The sequence below is a fragment of the Clupea harengus genome, chromosome 2 (genome assembly GCF_900700415.2).
Source record: "Clupea harengus chromosome 2, Ch_v2.0.2, whole genome shotgun sequence".
Taxonomy (NCBI): domain Eukaryota; kingdom Metazoa; phylum Chordata; class Actinopteri; order Clupeiformes; family Clupeidae; genus Clupea; species Clupea harengus.
In genome coordinates this window covers 5,306,642-5,325,005 of record NC_045153.1, presented here as the reverse complement: position 1 = coordinate 5,325,005, position 18,364 = coordinate 5,306,642, and the positions used below count along the sequence as shown (strand labels likewise).

Genomic DNA, 18,364 nt, shown 5'->3' with positions numbered 1-18,364 from the left:
ACGAAGACGCTCTCATGCACCCTCCTCTGTATTGCTGAACAGACGACCTCACTACCCAACTTCCCAAAATCCACTTTGTGCCTCGTTAATTGTTATACTCAGTTGTTTAAGTGATTATACCTGATTAGTTTTAGCCATTAATTACTGCTTGTTACTTTTAATAAATTGTTTATTTAGACTTAAACGCTTGTCTTGCCTGTTATTGTTCCAATATTCACTGAAAGCCATCTTCCGCCAACAAAGTACTCCGATTGCCTTCATTTTATCTGCTTGTTTCATGAAGTGTCATATACTTTGTAGTGAAACTATACTAAGACTGTAGCATAGTGGTAGCGCCACCATAGCGGCGGCGCGTCTGGTGTTCAACCAACCGAAAAGGGCACACGTCACCCCGCATTGAGCTCCACTGGCTGCCTGTAGCTGCTCGCATTAAGTTCAAGTCACTTATGCTTGCCTACAGAGTGCTTGCTGGTTCTGCTCCCACCTACCTAAATGCTCTTGTAAGGGCAAATGTTACACCCAGGACGCTGCGCTCGTCTAGTGAGCGTCGTTTGGCACTGCCGTCTGTGCAAGCACGGCAATCCAGACTATTCTCATTTGTAGTTCCACGTTGGTGGAACAAACTGCCTAGTACTACCAGAGCAGGGGCGTCCCTCTCTACCTTCAAGAAGCTTTTGAAGACCCAACTCTTCAGAGAGCACCTCCCTTCCTAACTGGCACCTGACTAGTGCTTAACTTGCACTTCAGCAGTTACATTCCTGCACTTCTTTTTCCTTTCTAGGTCGTTTTTTTTCTAATTCTCATATAAAGTAGTATTTATTGTTACACCATGTTTTTTTATTGCTCTTAGCTTGACTGTTCTCTCCCTTGTACGTCGCTTTGGACAAAAGCGTCTGCTAAATGACTAAATGTAAATGTAATGGTACAACTAGAGTTATTTATTATTTTTAAAATACTTTTATTTTAGTATATCCATTATAAATATTAAATACTGAAATTAATGACTATTACATTTTATGAGACTGATTTAATGAAACTGATATAACAACCCTGTTGCACCTACAGTTATAAACACAAATTACACTATACTATTCACCAGGGACGTGCAAATGGGTAAGGTTGCCCGGTTAACTGCCCCTCTGCCCTCCTCGACTCAAAATAAAGTAAAAAAAACGGCTGCAGAATTTAATGTAGGCCTAGGTAAAATAAATCGCCACCCAAAACATTTCATAAAGTAGCCTATGGGCAACGACAATGGAAGTGAGTAGGGGGAGGGTAAAGTAGCTAGTTTGGGAAAGCCCCCTACTCTGTTTACTGTGCTGCACGCGACCGGCACCTGAGAGCCTCCATTTTTGCCTCGAGAGACGGTCACGATTGTCTTGTGTGACTTAATCGATGCGCAACAGCTTTGATGTAGTAAGAAAAGGTGAGTTTTGAGTTGTAGAAATGAATAACAAACCAACAATCATCATCCAGTTATATGAAATGAATTAAAATCTTCATAAATCCAGGCTCAGTTTGCCACGTTTAGCCTAAATAATCAGGCAGTTAGCTTGCCTACCAGACAACCAGCCCGTTACCACATGCAATTTTGTTGGTAGGAAAACTAAGCTACATGTCTGCTGATGGTGAGTTTCTAACATTTCGTTTTAACAAGAAGAATAAATGATGGAAGTAATGCATCACATGAATTATTTCATTCAAAATGGTTAAATGCCTAAATCCTACCACTGTTTTGGGTGTTGTTAAGTGTAGAGTGCGGTAGAAGCTAGAATGCCTGAAGCTGGAAAAGAGAAGTATTCCGGAGAGAGAGAAGCAGCTCAAGGAGGCAGCAAAGGAGAGCACATCTTTGCGGAGTTGGTTTCAAAGAAGCAAACCAGCTGGTGAGACAGAGATTGAAATGTGATAAAGATGACAATGTGTAGGCTAATTCATTAATGTGAAACAGGCTCATATTTCCAGACTCATATTTTTAGCCTACTAATGGCAATGTATTATAATTACATTACATTTAAGATGAGGAGCAACCACAAGCCTCCAGACCAGAGTAAAAGGTGGACCAGGAGACACACACGACAGGTAGGCCTAACTGCTGATCACCAAATATGAGATGAAAGGACCATGCTAGAAAGTACAGGGATAAAGAGCCACATGCTAAATAATTGTAATCTTAAAAAAAGTATAGGGTATTTTAGAGATCCTTTCAAAGATTTTGCCTGAGCAGAACAAAAATAACATACCACTGCTTCTAGTGGGCCTATTAATAGTAATGATAATGGTAATAACAATAATGTAACAAATCACGGAAGTGTGGAATATTTGTTATGGCTTTTTATTAAACACTAAACACAACACAATGTCAAAATGGCACGGGCTTTATGCCCTGGTACAAGTTATCACGAACAGACTGTGCTACCGTCACACCCCTGTATAAACTCCGTCCCAACACAGAACAACGACATGCAATTAGAACAGTAAGGAACATTGTTAAGGAACATCGTTGGGCGCTAGTGCATCACATAGAGAAAAATATGTGCCCGCCGCACAGCATTATGGGGCGACTATGCCGGCACGTTACACAGCCCCCACTAAGACTGGTTGGTGTCCTCATCAACCCGTCCTTACAACAAAGTCCGTCAAATGTGCCGGCAATCTGTGCTGTCGAGGCGGGCGTGACAGTCGGCACAGCAGCCAGCGCAGCCTCCGGAGCTGCCGATGGGGCTGGCACCAGTGTTGGTGCGGGGCCCGCTGTTTCACAGTCTCTCAGCTCCAGCCGGTGCCAACGGCCGCTACGGGGCCAGCCGATCGCGATGGAGGGTCACAACCTTCCGCCGCCCTAACACCCGAACCCGGTACACCACATCAGACAGTCTTTCCAGTACAGTACACGGTCCTACCCACTGATTAGAAAGTTTAGGTGAAATACCTTTTTTCCTTTCAGGGCAGAATACCCACACCTTGTCACCGGCGTGGAACTCTTGCCCACAGCAGCGCGTGTCGTAAGCCCGCTTCTGTCGAACTCCGGCAACGCACATTGCCTGTCTGGCCATTTCATGCACTTCTCGCATCCTCTCACACAACTGCCTGTAGAATTCCATCCCAGGTTTTCCATCAATCTCTGGCTCCGGGGGTGAGCCAAACACTAGGTCAATGGGTGTGCGCAGCTCTCGTCTGAACATTAGGGCTGCGGGGGTGCACTTCGTCGAGTCCTGCACTGCTGTCCGGTATGCCCAGAGGACCATGGGCAGGTGGCAGTCCCAGTCCTGCTGTCGACGACTGGTTAGAATGGCCAGCTGAACAGCGAGTGTCCGGTTGAACCGCTCCACCAGCCCATCGCTTTGTGGGTGGAGCGGCGTCGTCCGGGTCTTCCTGATACCCAGCCGTTTGCAGACTTCACTGAATACCTCCGCTTCGAAGTTCTGCCCCTGGTCACTGTGGAGCTCTTCCGGTGCCCCGAAACGGCAGAACATCTCAGTCACTAATTTCCCTGCCGTTGTAGAGGCAGTCTGATCAGGTACCGCGTATGCCTCTGGCCACTTTGTGAAGTAATCCATGGCCACGATCACATAGCGGTTTCCGAGGTCGGTGAGAGGAAATGGACCGAGCACGTCCACTGCTACCCACTCCATGGGTGCTCCCACTGCATACTGCTGTAGCGGGGCGTGGGAACGTTGTGTCGGTCCTTTCTTGGCTGTGCAGGCGTCGCAGCAGTGAACAAAGAGCTGCACATCCCGTCGGCATCTAGGCCAGTAAAAACGACCTCGTTTTTGAGTGTTTTTGATATGCCAAAGTGGGCAGCCCCCACTGCACCGTGCACAAGCTCCAACACGCGGGCTCGTAAGCAAACTGGGACCACCAGCTGGAGGACATCATGACGCCTGTCAGGAGCCCGCCAGCGTCGGTGCAGCAGCCCGTTGTGCGAGACAAAGCAAGGCCACTGCGAGTACAAAGCCTTGGTCTCAGGGTCAAGTGCAGAGACGTCAGTCCATGGTGGGCGTTGCCCCGAACTTACCCATGACAAAACCCTGGCGAGGACCGGGTCTTTGGATTGTGCTTCCTGCAGCTCCTCCGCTGCAAACGTGTCCCTCTGGCTGTCCCCCGGTGACGCAGCCTGCGCGGCTAAGCCTTTGGCCGTGACTCTGCAGACCTGCGTCGCGGCATCCACATCCCCTCCGTCGACCCGGCCGGGCAGGGGTGCACTGCTGGGCTGAGGTGCGCTGCTGGGCTGAGGTGTGCTGCTGGGCTGAGGTGTGCTGCTGGGCTGAGGTGTGCTGCCGGGCTGGGGTGTGCTGCTGGGCTGAGGTGTGCTGCTGGGCTGAGATGTGCTGCTGGGCTGGGGTGCGCTGATCTCTGCCGCCTCTCCGTCCCTCCCCTTTGTCACATTGCAATAACAAAAGGAGCTTACAAATGGTAATTTATGAACTGGCTTGAGTGGTAAATAACCCTACTGACACCGAGAGATATCACAAGTATATAAACACCAGGCATGGCATTCCTTCCCCATGCCCATCACCCTCAGAAAGTATCATTACACGTGATAAACCATCCTTTAATGCGCGGTCTAGTCCTTATGCCTGTAATACTGCTGTTTCTGAAAACGTATCTGCCTTAGTGTTACCTTGTGTGATAATAATCATTTACCTTTTTCTGCAATTGTACATTTACATCTAACTAGGCGCTTAGAACGCAGTATGACTTTCAAAAGTAATCACAGAGCATGCAAGCAATGTACTATACTATCATTCCTAGACTTCTTAAACTTCTTATTATTCTTTTTACCAATGTCTGTATTAATTCAGCTTAATCCACTGAGAGTACAAACCTCATTCAAACTTTGTCACATAGGTCTTATAACGGACACTTCAGCTATGTATTTTCAATTTCTGAAACTGTATAGTTCTTAAGGTGTTGAAGAAAACTAACAAAACTTCTCCAGAGGCTTATTTAAGGGGTACGGAATGTTGTGTTATTTGGGGATAATGAGGTGTGTGTTTATTTACATGTACTTGTGATACGGGACTCTTAACTTGACATGGCCTAGCGGCATCTATCTTCTAGTTTCCTGCAAACTGCGTTTTGTGAATGGAAGTAACGATGTGATGAACAGGTGGCAGGTTTATCAATTACGTGGGGTTTAAAAAGGAAGGGAAACTCGGGTGACGGGGCGGCTGCTTTTGTCTGGGAATTGACCGATCGCCAGGGCCCCGCCCCCTTAGTTATTGTTGCTACGTCCGACACAATTCCCGGTGTTGTACCCAATTCAGCACCCCCGGCGTCAGATGCACCCCCTCGCGGGAGCGCGCACCACTCGCTTGATCGGAAAGGAAAGCAGTTCGCCTAAACAAACGCAGGGGAAAATACTATACTACGATTGAATTATTTGTGAAAGAGATGGAAGAGAAGAACACAAGTGATTACAGTCTTTAAAACTGTTCTAAAGAGTACAAACAACCGATGTTTTTCTTCCAAAAAACTCGGATAATAGCGAACGCAAAAGAACACCTTTTTTTCTGTGGAAATATATAGCCTACCCCAGCCATGACTACGAAATGAATTAACTTAATTTTGCTTTGAGCAAGTTGAATGTATTTGACACGGCGTTTCACAAGACTAAATATGATTCTAGCATTTCTTGCAATTCATAGGTTCAAAAGTAAGTGCTTTTAATTGGGTTAACCTGTATATAGGTCGAAACAATAGCCTTCTGATCCTGAATATCACTTGATGAAAATGTAATGTGATCTATGCCTGATAGACAAGTCATAACCTATGTGTGTTTCTCACCATTAAAGGGCATATTCTCTTCATTAAATAGCTACACTTGTTTTTGTGAAATTAAACATTTTTCTTGCTGCTTTATAAGATAAAATATAATAAACCAATTCCACATCCACCACTGACTTATCTGCTGTCAGACCTATCAAACTCATACATATCTTGGCACCAATTGCATGCAGTTAAAAGTACCAATATTGAGGTCAAAGGAACAAAATGATGCAGATGGGGTGCAAAACCACGCAATGAAAATCTTTTAATGACATTTCTCTACTCTCTCACTGATACTTAATGAGCAAAATAACAACTTAAAAAACAATAACAACAGCTGTTTTCACTCCTGTGTGTGTTTTTGTTTTCAGTTGGTGGGGCGATGATGTGGATAATAATGGTAATAATGATAAATGGTAAAGTTTTCAGATTTCACATTTAATGCATAAATCACAGGAGTCTTGTTTGACCGAAGACACAACAAGTTATTATCTTGTAAAATGACAGAATTTATTATGCATATTTGATGTATATTGTCAATGTATGTTGTTCATTGTTAAAGACATTGCCAAATACACAAAATACTAATAGTCCTGAGATGTAGATATGCATTAGTTATTTTAGTATTTTATTTTGTATTTTATTGTGAATTTCCCTTATTTTGGATACAAATGAGTATAATTGCTTACAAAACTGTCATAATGAGAATGACTTGCCTCTTTAGAAAGGTTTGAATCAAAATAAATGAGAATCAAATGTTTGCAAAAAGCATTATTAACATTTCTGTCAGGCCGGTCAATTCTGTAACCATGTTGCGTCACCATCATCATACGTTTAGAAAATAAAAGGAAGTTGTTTAGGAATATCTTTTACAACACAGTTCTGTCAAAGATATTTGCCCTTCAATTTGCCATATTTACAGAGCTCAGATTACATGAGACCTCTGGGATTTTCTTAAGGCAACTAACAATACAACCAATTGGTCAGAATGGTTAATACATGAAGACATTTTAACACCATGAACAAGTCATTATTAACCTGGCAAAAGGAAGTGACATAATTATTTGCTGTACTGCTCTACTTTCACTGATGCTCTCACTGGTAACATCCTCAGAGGAGAGAGTTTACAGGCATCATTAAAGTATGGAAACACTCTCTCAGTGAAAGTGTGTGTGAGAGTGTGTAGGTGTGTGTTATTATCAGGGTCAGAGAATGACAGCTTTCCTCTGTCCCAGTCCAGCTGCACTCTGATCCTCTGGAGTTTCTGCTTCACTGTGAGGAGAGTGAGGGGCTGTGGTGTAGAACATGCACCATATTTACCATCTTTATAATACACATACCACCGTCCACTCATGGAGGTAAAGGTTCCCTTCCTCTGGACAGACTCTGCCATCACACCCACACTCCACCATGTGTTCTCTCCAACCTCCACATCCCAGCAGTGAGTCCCTGAGTTAAAGCCCTCAGAGCCCAGGACACTGGTCTTCTTATCAATTCTCTCTGGGTTATCAGGAAGCTGCTGTCTCAGACCACGTCTCACACTGGTCAGATTCTCAGACAGGATGAGACGTGGGCTTGCAGTGTTGGGATCCAGAGTCACAGGAGCTGCAGAGTGAGAAACACAAATGGTTTAGGTGGAAAGAGCACACAAAAAGAGGTGCATACACATATACAAATTATCATTATCTTTATCTTTATTTGTACCTGTTAATTAAACCAACAAAATGATCTGTCTTTGTATCTGGATTCAGATAGAAGGCCAGAAGAGGGCGTGGCATATACCGTAAGTCATGTTAAATCAGGCACATGTTGGATTTTTTTTTGTGCCTAATATTCATTGATAATGCAATTGATGTACTTTCAAAGCATCAAACTGATTTATTTATTAATTTATTATGTTATTAATTAGGAAATATATTTTCACATTCTCATACTGTACTTTTCATCACTTTCTTTCTTTATTGGTATTTTTAACTGAACTATGTTTTATGCACTGTCTGAACCCCCCAGCTTGTCCACATGTCTGGTATAGTGAACCACATCGCCCTCCATGCTTAACAGGGATTTCCTCACCTTTGCTTTAACATCACAGTACAGGTTTGGTCCAACTGTACGTGAGAAATGCATGCGTGAGATTTTTTTTTGCTCTTATTTATTTAAAGCACATTGAATTGCTTGTCTGTTTGTCCATTTGTCTGTCTGTCTCTCTCTCTCTCTCTGGCTCTCTCTGTATGTCTCTATGTGTGAGTGTGTGTGTTTGAAAGGGATATATTTCTTTTGGAGGTTCTTTTTGCTCTTATTTATGTAAAGCACATTGCATTGCCTCTGTGTATGAAATGTGCTCTATAAATAATGTTGTGTCTACCCGTCCATCCGTCCGTCTGTCTCTATGTGTGTGTGTGTGTGTGTGTGTGTGTGTGTGTGTTTTTTGTTTGAAAGAGATATATACACTTACTATATTGAACAATATCCTGCATCTTCTCCCAGACTCTGAACATCAGGTTGCCCAGGTGTTTTGCCACATTGATCAGAGCTCCTGAAACCCTCTCTGGATCCTGCAGTGTGCACTGGGCTCTGGAATAACATTCAGGAGTCAGTGCTGCTGTGGGTTTGGGTTCAGAACCACAGAGAAGAGAGAGACAGGAGGCAGATCACTCACCTCTCCACTGTGCTTTTGTAGTTCTGTGAAAGTACAAAAGATGTAAAGCATTGACATTAATGTTTGACGATAAATTCTCCTACAATAACCACTTAAAGGAAATGTAAGCAACTATAAATGCCAGTAATGCTTCCAGGATCTCAACACTTACATTAATTAATATATCAAGTAATATGAAAAGCAGGAACTTCTAAATCAGTATTACTTGCCGTCTTTATGGTTAAGTGTGTTGGTTTGTCAGATTATTATAAACTACTATAAAACCTGTAATCCTGAGTGTGTTGTTTACATAATGCATAGCTTTTTAGCCACTGACCCATTCATGGAACCCTATATTATTATCATTTCCATACATATAGGGTATAAATCTATTTTCTTTGTGGAATCAGAAATGATTTACTCCTGTTAAAGACACTGGTTTAGGAAAAAAGAAAAACAGGACCGGTTCTTACCTGCAGGAATGTGATGTCATCAGCTCTCATCTCCTCTTCTATGGCTCTGATTGTGTCTGAAAGAGATGAGATCTCTCTGCTCATCTTCTCAATCTTCTCCTTCATCATCTCACTCTTCTGCTCCTCTTCATCTCTCAGTGCGACTATCCTGGCTGCCTCCTCATCTCGTAGAAACAGGTGCAGCTTCTCAAACTCCTCCTTGATCTGTTTCTCTGTGTGCTGGGTCTGAGTCTGGATGATCACACATACAGTAATTAAAAAAATATTTTTCTTGTTGCTGAAATGAAAACTCCTGTGTCTAATCTGGTCCATATCTCACCTTAATGTGTGCTGCTGTTTGGTCACAGATGAGTTTAACTTCTTCAAAGGTCTTGAATTTATTTCTTAGGGGCTCCAGTTTGATCTTGAGTTCCTCCTGAAATACACACACACTTTACTGGGTAACAACTACTGCAGTAAACACAGGTGTAAAGATTTGTACTCTACTGGTGTCGACATTGAGTAATTATGGAGGCATGTATCTGCATATTTAATTCCTAATTAATTCTTCATAGAGAACATTATGTGTAAGCATTATTAAACTCATCTGAGCATTCATACCTTAATATCTAATGCAGCCTCATTGATGGGACTGAAGTTGTGGGTTTTGTGTGTTTTTGAGTCTCGACACACCAAACACACGGGCTGTTTATCCTCCAGACAGAAGAGCTTGAATTTCTCACTGTGCAGACTGCAGAGCACCTCAGACCCTGCTGAAGCTCTCTGACTTCTCTGCTGTGAGAAGGTCTCACACAGGTTCCTTAAGTGGAGGTTAAGGGAAGGATGTTCCTTTGATGATCTCCTTCTGCAGACTGGACATTCTCTGGATCCTTTGGTTTCCCAGAACTGCTGCAGACAGGCTTTACAGAAGCTGTGACTGCATGAGAGGACGACAGGGTCCTTGAAGATGTCACAGCACACAGGACAAGAGAAATCCTCTTCGGAGAAAGGTTTTGATGCCATAGTCTTGTTACCGGTGGACTCTCTTTTGCAATGGCTGGTAACACCGTTTGCTTTCACTTTCAAGTTCACAGTTTGAAAAGCATGTCAGTGTCTGAACAGGAAAACACAACATACTAAAGTCACAAGGCTGTCAGCTTCATACTCATGTATTTGAAACCAGAATGGTTGGTTTGTTTGTTGAGTGTAAAAGTATACCAGAGAACTCGCACCTGTTCAAAGTTCGGTGAGAAACAGTCAGTCACTGGAGTCCGTCCGTCTCAGTTCCCCACTTCTTTGTTGAGGAGAGGTTGAACACATTGTTCAACGTTGAGGCGAGCCAGAGGGAGGGACGTTGGTTGAAGAGGATTCTGATTGGCCAGCTCAGGAAACCGTGCTTTGGGTCCATAGATTTTCATCATTCTTTGCGTTTGATCTTTCAGGTGTGGTAGTGTATTATAAAAGTGCAATGGTGTTATTATGGTTTAAAGTAGGGAGATAGGGAGCAAAATGTCAGCGTCTATGTCCTTTACACTGGGTTGGATTTCTCAAAATTGCGTCGATAGATTTTGTTCATTCTTTTTGTATGGTTCTTTCATGTATGGAAGTGTATTACAACAGTGTGTGGCATCCCATTTGTGTGACGTATGACATCACATCCTACCGGTTTGAATAAGGACATTGGCGCAATAACTTCGGAAAACTTGAAATGGAGTGCTGAAGTCAATGCTGGACACCGTAAACCTAAAAGTAGCTGAGTCTAAAGAAAACAGTTTTCAGATAGCTTGACTCCGGTGCTTTGGGTTTCTTTTCGTAGTCAACATCGCTGATTTTCCTTCAATGTCATTACCATTTGGAATTTTTCTGCGTGTTATCAGTAACATTTGCTTTCCGGTTTGGGGGACGTTAAGACAGCTCCGGGCTTGTGGCTCGGATAGTTAGATTCTTGTCACCGGATTTGACTGAGCTCCGTTGAGCTTCTGGACATCTGTTGAAGTCTCTAGCCTTGGCGTAGATCTTGCTGTACTGTACTGTAGGCTACTGTGCTCTGTTAGGTTTAGCTTTTGTTGTCTTAAATACTCGAATGCCCGTGGAATTATGCTGGAACTCCCATTACTTTGTGTTCTGTCAGAATAGTCAGTAGTAGCCTGTTTCCCCCCAGCGCAGTCTGGAGCAGCACGGAGAGTCCGCTGTAGGAAGAGGGGTCATGGTTGATTTGAGGACTGATATGTCAGACTCATGTCGTTCGGACGGCTGGTGGAAAAATCCAATAAGTGTCCGGTTTTATATAATGATGTGCCTCTCCAGCAGATCTATCGTTAAAAAATAGCTCAATGTGTACGGTTTGAGCTCTATACTAGGAATAGAGTATATTGTTCAGTTAGTTGGCAATGATATGGTATAATCTGTAGCAGTGTATCGAGCCGTGCGCATGGGGTACTGTTTTGAAAAATGTTAAGAATCTTTTCAGGGCCAAAGCGACTGAAAACAACTGCAAAAGCACCGAACTGTCATAGGTCCAGCAGACGGACATCACAGACAGGTAGACAGGTATGTAACAGTAAACTACATGAACACGAATAAAGTAAAACACCCTGACAGCTGCGTTAGGCGGCACTACTGACACAAACGCTACAGAGTGAAATAGTTGAGCAGACAGGATACTAACGGGACACAAGACTGAGCTTCATCGCCAGCATTGCGCCTCAGAAGAGGAGAGACCAAGATGCCGGAGCACGTCCTGAGTTTACAGCGCTGCTGGAAAGATGCAGAGAGAGTTCTTGGTTCTTATATCATGACATGTTCTGGTAAACCAGTCAACCTAAGCCATGATTCATACAATTGCTATGTGTGTGTGTGTGTGTGTGTGTGTGTGTGTGTGTGTGTGGAAGTGCTAATAATTGCTGTCTGACTGATGAGAGTTTCACCGTCCCTCTCAACTGATAGTTACCGTGTAATAGAACAAAGTTGGTTTGATGAGTTGAAACAAAACTTTTTTTATGCATCTAGTTGATGCGGAACAGTTCTGTAGTGACTCTAAAAGTAAAAAGTTGAGCTGGAACAGTCAGCTGACGTCATTCACTCCCTGTTGGCAGAGTGTGTGTGTGTGTGTCTGTCAAACAGAAACAATAGGATTTACAAGAAAAGGCACAGTATTTTAGTGGCATCTAGCGGATAGGCTGCATATTGCAACCAACTAAATAGGCCTACTCCCTTTCCAAGCGGGAATGAGAAGCTACGGTGGCCGTCAGGTGCCATGGAAACGCGAAAGGCCCTCTGGTGTGCGCCCGCCACTGGTGCAAGGGCCTGTGTGACCCCTGCTTTGAATCTCGGCATGATATTATAAATTCAGGAGGCATTGTTGCCAAAATTAATACAACGTTTTCTAAATGAACTTATTGTAGTTTTTGCCATCCAGTTAAATACAAACTATATCAGTAACAGAATTTATAGTTAATTTTATACTAAAAATACATTAAAATTGAAATGTTTTCAAAATAATCTATTTTGTGAATGACCCTTTGTCCATTTTCAAGTATTTCACTTGTCCAGGCATAGTAGGGATATGTTCTTTAGTCATGCCCCAGTGTTATTTTGGTTAAGTTATGACAGCAGATTATTAAATGGCTATCTTAGAGCATGATGTCCCACCCAGTGTCACCCAGCTGCGTCTCCGTCAACGTTTCTAGGGCGATCATGAAAAGGTACCCAGGAATGGTTCAGAAGCAAACACTGGACTGTTCTCAAGCGGCCAGCAGTGAGTGTAAATCTATAACATCCCCCTGAACACCCATGGAGAGGCTTCTGAACACCCATGGAGAGTCTCTGGTCCCCCTGAACACGCATGGAGAGGCTTCTGAACACCCATGGAGAGGCTCCTGTCCCCCTGAACACGCATAGAGAGGCCCCTGTGTGAAGCCTGCGCAGATGGGAATTTGCACATTTTCTAGGTACAAGGTTTTTATGGGCCTGTGCATTAAGACAGGCTGCAGGTTGGCCACGGCTGAGTGATCAGGTAGGGGAGCTGCTATCAGCAGCCTGGGCTCCAGGTCGGCCACGGCTGATGTGAAAAAGGGTGAGGTTGGGCACGGCTGATGTAAAAGAGGGTGAGGTGGGGCACGGCTGAGGTAAAAGAGGTTGACCTCTTATGACATACAGAGGGTCAGTGTGGTCTGCTTTAATACCGCTCCCTATATTCCTCTCAACTGTCTCCCTGTTTGATACATGAATGACTATAAATGAATGAATCTATCTGTTTCCCATTCTCCCGCTGCATGGCCTTTGACCTCCCTCTGACTCTTTCGTTCTACTCCACCTGCTTACTTTTTCTTTCTCTTTATTGTGTGTTTTGTCCCTACATTCTCTCTCTCTCTCTCTCTCTCTCTCTCTCTCTCTCTCTCTCTCTTTTACTCTTTCGCTCTCTCTCCTTCTTGCTGTTATTGTCTTCTCTTTCCCTGTCTCTTCCTCCCCGGACGCCCTTGGTGTATTTGGACCGCATGCGTTTTGACCCGACTGGTTGTAGTACCTCTCTTTCACCACCTGGGACTCCCCTCGGTCCATCCCACACAGACGGCAGGATGGTCTACAAATATTACATCCTCCTGTTTATTCTCTCACATGCGCTTGTTATCCATGCTTTATGAAATACTTTCCCTCATAATTTGTTTTCTATAATGTAAGTTACATATTAGAGAATCACTGAAATAATTATATCTATTAATATAATTGGAAACATCTTCTGTTCAGCAAGCTATGCACGAATTGTAAACAGAACAGACTAAACAGAAATTGTGTTTTTTTTTATTTAAGATTAAGGCTAGTCGTGGCATTAGCACATCAGTATTCCATTGGCCCTCGTGCCTGCCAATAATACTAATCAGGCTGGGGCGTGCAGTAGCCAGTGCGCATGTCAGCTTGCCCTTAAAGAAAGCAAACCGCAGCAATCGACCCCGCTCCTCTTCCCACAATGAATGAGCCGTCCCACTGATGTAATTAACAACAAGAGCTTAGGCATGAGGTAAGACCGGGTCGGTGGCATGTTTCTTTTATCTGCTTGTGTCTTTAGATATAATTAGTGAATGTTTAGATTTTCGCAGCTGCGTATAAGAAGCGAGGATAGCTGCGACCAAAGACAGGAGGAGAGAGATGCTTATAGTCCCCGCAAATCAAGGAGGTCACCCTGGTAGGCTAGGGATCTCAGTCTGAGCACCTTGTAGGCTATTGTGGATTCGACCAGAGCTGATTCAAAGGCAGGGGTGTCCTCTGCGCAAACTGAAAGATGGTGCTGTATGAAGTGTAACCCATTTTCGCCCGCGATTTTTATGTAATCATAGAGACTCGTTGAACGCTTATCTGAGATTTGGCCCACTGAAGGACAGAAACTGGGTTAGCCAGTCATTCGCAGCGCACCGACAAAGGGTGAGGTTTGGTGTCCCGCGATTGTGTTCTTAAAAGGATGCTGTCATAAGGGGCTCGCCGTCCTCCAAATAATTTCACCTTCATTCACGCTTGTTTTGGATATGCCTACAAACGGACTCTTTTGTCATTTGTGAGCTAGCGAGCTCTTGTTTTGAAATGTCAGTCTCCCGTGGCCTCCAGAAAGCAAATCTCCGGCTTAATCATATACAGCACGGACCTAACGGGAACTGGCGGTGCCTGCACGCGCTAACTAACGCTGCTGTAATGTCAAACCAGGGGTTGTAGCCTTACGGCGACATCCGGGCTCGCCGTGGCGTAGTCTGGGCTGTTCTCACTGCACTGAAATTTTTATGACGGTCGCCGAAACCGGCATAGTGGGAGAAGACAAGCGCTTCCAAGCGAGTTTTTATCGTAGCTATGTCAGTGCTACTATAGTCTCTCTCTCTTTCTCTCTCTCCCTCTCCCTGCCCGTGTGTCCTTATCTCTACATCTCTCAATGTCGCCTCTCCCGTTTCCCCTCCTCTCCCCTCTCCATCCCTCGTGGCTTAATTTCACGCGTCCTTGCGGTGACATTGGCCTTTAGTTGTAGCCTATGCGGTGAGCCACGCCAGGGAAAGAGACGGAGGTGGGTGGCTTCATTTATATTTCACACCGCTATTCTTGCGGTGTACCAAGACTCTGGCCTAGTGGAAGGGACTCGGTTGAGGACGGGGGTGGTAATGTCAGCACGCCAGATGAGGTGAAGTCCTATCAGGCACCGGTGTGTGTGGTTGTATGCAGCGCCTGTTCCTCTGTGTCCTGAGAGTGAAGGGATCCTCGGACTGGGTCCCCTGGACAGGACAGGACTGTAGTGGACTGGACTGGACAGGACTGGACTGGACTGGACTGGAGTGGACAGGACAGGACAGGACTGGACTGGACAGGACTGGACAGGACAGGACAGGACTGGACTGGACAGGACAGGACAGTACTGGACTGGACTGTAGTGGACTGGACTGGACAGGATTGTAGTGGACTGGACTAGACAGGTCTGGACTGTAGTGGACTGGACTGGACTGGACTGTAGTGGACTGGACTGGACTGTAGTGGACTGGACTGGACTGGACTGGACTGTAGTTCATAGTTTTCTTCCTTCTTTCTTTTTTCCTAATGTGTGTTTGCCGTTCGCGCCGTCTTCAAGAAAAAAACCTCCCAGGCCCACATTGTGTTCATGTCAGTAATCAAACTGAAAAGCAGAGAGTGAGAGATAGAGGAAGAGAGACACATCATCTTTCTCTCTCTCTCTCTCTCTCTCTCTCTCTCTCGCTCTCTCACACTCGCCTGCACATGTACAACAGTGCAGTGTGTGTTCATAGCATGTTAGTTAATGATTTGTAAGACTGTGAGACCAGGACAGAGTATGAAGCAGGGAGAGCTGGAGAGGATTGAGGAGAGGGAGGTAGAATAAGAAGCCATCAAATCACAGATGAGAGACAGGAAGAATTACAGATCTGTGGAGGGGGGGGGAGAAGTGAGAAATGTGACAGTTAATGGGGTAGGCTATTTCTGAGGATGGAACATGGGGAAAGGAAGAGAGGTGATGGAGGATATAAAGAGAGAGAGGGAGAGAGAGAGAGGCAGAGGAATGGAGAGAGAGAGGGAGGGCGAGTAAGGGAGAGGTAGAGAGAGGAAGAGGAAGGGAGAGAGAGAGAAAAGGGAAGGGAGAGAGGGAGAGGAAGGGAGGGAGAGAGAGAGAAGAATGGAGAGGGAGAAAGAGAGGAATAGAGAGAGAGGAGGGAGAGGAATGGAGAGAGAGAGAGAGAGAGAGGAGGGAGAGGAATGGAGAGAGAGAGAGGGTTGATAACCTGATTCCATACTTTCTCCTCAGGTCTGTTCCTCTAACACTGAATGCCTGAAGCATGGCGCAGTATCCCTTTGGAGGTAACCATTATCACACACACACACATACACACACACACACACCCCACACACCCCCGCCCCACACACACACACACACCCCACACACCCCCCCCCCACACACACACACACTCACACACACATACCACACACCCCCCCCCACACACACACACACTCACACACAAATACCCCCCCCACACACACACACACCCCCACACACACACACTCACACACTCACACACACCCCCCACACACCACACATACACACACACACACACTCACACACACACACACACACACACACACTCACACTCACACACACACACACTCACACACTCACACACACACACACACATTGTATTGTGCGTTCAGAAGATGTAAAGATCCTAAAACTTCAGTCTGTGCTAACATATATCTGTCACTGTATCTGTCTCCCTGTGTGTGTGTGTGTGTGTGTGTGTGTGTGTGTGTGTGTGTGTCACAGGGGGGATGGACGTGTGGGTGATCTCAGCAGATGAGCGAGCCAAACATGACCAGCAGTTCCTCAGTCTGTCTCCCACTTCATCCGGCCACATTACTGGTGAGACTACTCTCTCTCTCCCTTGCTCTCTCTCTAACTCTCTCTCTCTCTCCCCCTCTCTCTCTAACTCTCTCTCTCTCTCTCTCCCTCTCCCCCCCCCTCTTTGTCAGACATATTGGTGACGGTCAGGCTTATACCAGGCAGAATGACAAACTACCATAGAAACAGTTCTCTCTTACCACAGTGAGCTATGCAGAACCATAGTTACTTACATAGAACCACATTGAGCTATACAGAACCATAGTTACTTACATAGAACCACATTGAGCTATGCAGAACCATAGTTACTTACATAGAACAATGTGTTTGTGTGTGTGTGTGTGTGTGTTTGTGTGTATGTTTGTGTGTATGTTTGTGTGTTTGTTTGTGTGTGTGTGTGTGTGTGTGTTTGGCTCCCACTCTTACTCTGTTTTCCTCTGTCAGGTGACCAGGGGAGGAGCTTCTTCCTGCAGTCTGGCCTGCCGCCTGCTGTGTTGGCGCAGATATGGTATGTAACATCGTTAACCTTGTTAACTAACCTGATTAGTCCACTTCATCAAGCCCCATTATCCAACCTCACGCTAGCCTCGTTAACTGGAGCCGCCAGTCAACGTTTAGGGAATCTGGTCGGTATTCCGGAATCTGGCCAGTATTCCCATTTTGATTGGAAACGGACCCCAGTGTTGCAGCGCTGGGGAAAGAGTGGATTAGTGAGCGGACCTCAGCTCTGGTCACACAACCCAAACACTGGGGACGGAACCTACAACACCGGGGACGGAACGCAAACACTGATGACGGAACACAAACACTGATGACGGAACACAAACACTGATGACGGAATACAAACACTGATGACGGAACAAAAAACCCTGGGGACGGAACACAAACACTGATGCCGGAACACAAACACTGGTGCTGGAACACAAACACTGGGGACGGAACCCAAACACTGGGGACGGAACACAAACACTGGGGACGGAACCCAAACACTGGGGACGGAACACAAACACTGGGGACGGAACCCAAACACTGGGGACGGAACACAAACACTGATGACGGAACACAAACACTGGTGCTGGAACACAAACACTGGGGACGGAACCCAAACACTGGGGACGGAACACAAACACTGGGGACGGAACCCAAACACTGGGGACGGAACACAAACACTGGGGACGGAACCCAAACACTGGGGACGGAACACAAACACTGATGACGGAACACAAACACTGATGACGGAACACAAACACTGATGCCGGAACACAAACACTGGGGACGGAACACAAACACCGGGGGCCAGAACACAAACACTGGGGACGGAACACAAACACCGGGGACGGAACACAAACACCGGGGACGGAACACAAACACCGGGGACGGAACACAAACACCGGGGCCGGAACCCAAACACTGGGGACGGAACCCAGTCTAACTCATCTGACCCACAGCAATATGGAAAGGTGAAGGTCTGGTGTTTAGCAGACGCTTTCATCCAAAGCAATTTATAAAGGCAGCGTGCAGCAGCCGTCAATCATGAACATGTACGTAGACTGAAGCTGTCCATCCACAGTGTGAGGGGGGGTATTAGACTGTCCACAGTATGATGTGTGGCATTAGACTGCCAGGTGTGGTATT

General features: G+C 45.4%; 1 protein-coding gene and 1 long non-coding RNA gene across 2 annotated transcripts; one reads left to right on the top strand and one right to left on the bottom strand.

Moving 5' to 3' along the window:
• Positions 1-6,265: 6,265 nt before the first annotated feature.
• On the bottom strand, positions 6,266-10,155 carry LOC105899483 (E3 ubiquitin-protein ligase TRIM35-like). The gene is made up of 7 exons (XM_031581194.2): positions 10,089-10,155; positions 9,478-9,970; positions 9,197-9,292; positions 8,878-9,108; positions 8,426-8,448; positions 8,222-8,340; positions 6,266-7,371 (listed from the first exon to the last, which is right to left on the bottom strand). Exons 2-7 carry the CDS (start codon positions 9,877-9,879, stop codon positions 6,827-6,829), a joined length of 1,416 nt encoding a protein of 471 aa, XP_031437054.1. The 5' UTR covers positions 9,880-9,970; positions 10,089-10,155; the 3' UTR covers positions 6,266-6,826.
• Positions 10,156-13,771: 3,616 nt separating this feature from the next.
• On the top strand, positions 13,772-17,484 carry LOC116223669. Its single transcript, XR_004165218.2, has 4 exons — positions 13,772-13,873; positions 16,142-16,194; positions 16,655-16,750; positions 17,174-17,484. It is a non-coding gene; the product is annotated as an uncharacterized LOC116223669 (long non-coding RNA).
• Positions 17,485-18,364: the final 880 nt, after the last annotated feature.

Coding starts and splice junctions, on each gene's coding strand:
- LOC105899483 (XM_031581194.2), bottom strand. CDS start 9,879: ATGGCATCAAAACCTTTCTCCGAAGAGGATTTCTCTTGTCCTGTGTGC. Junction 9,293..9,477: donor AGGCTGCATTAGATATTAAG/GTATGAATGCTC, acceptor TGTGTATTTCAG/GAGGAACTCAAGATCAAACT. Junction 8,341..8,425: donor TACAAAAGCACAGTGGAGAG/GTGAGTGATCTG, acceptor ATGTTATTCCAG/AGCCCAGTGCACACTGCAGG.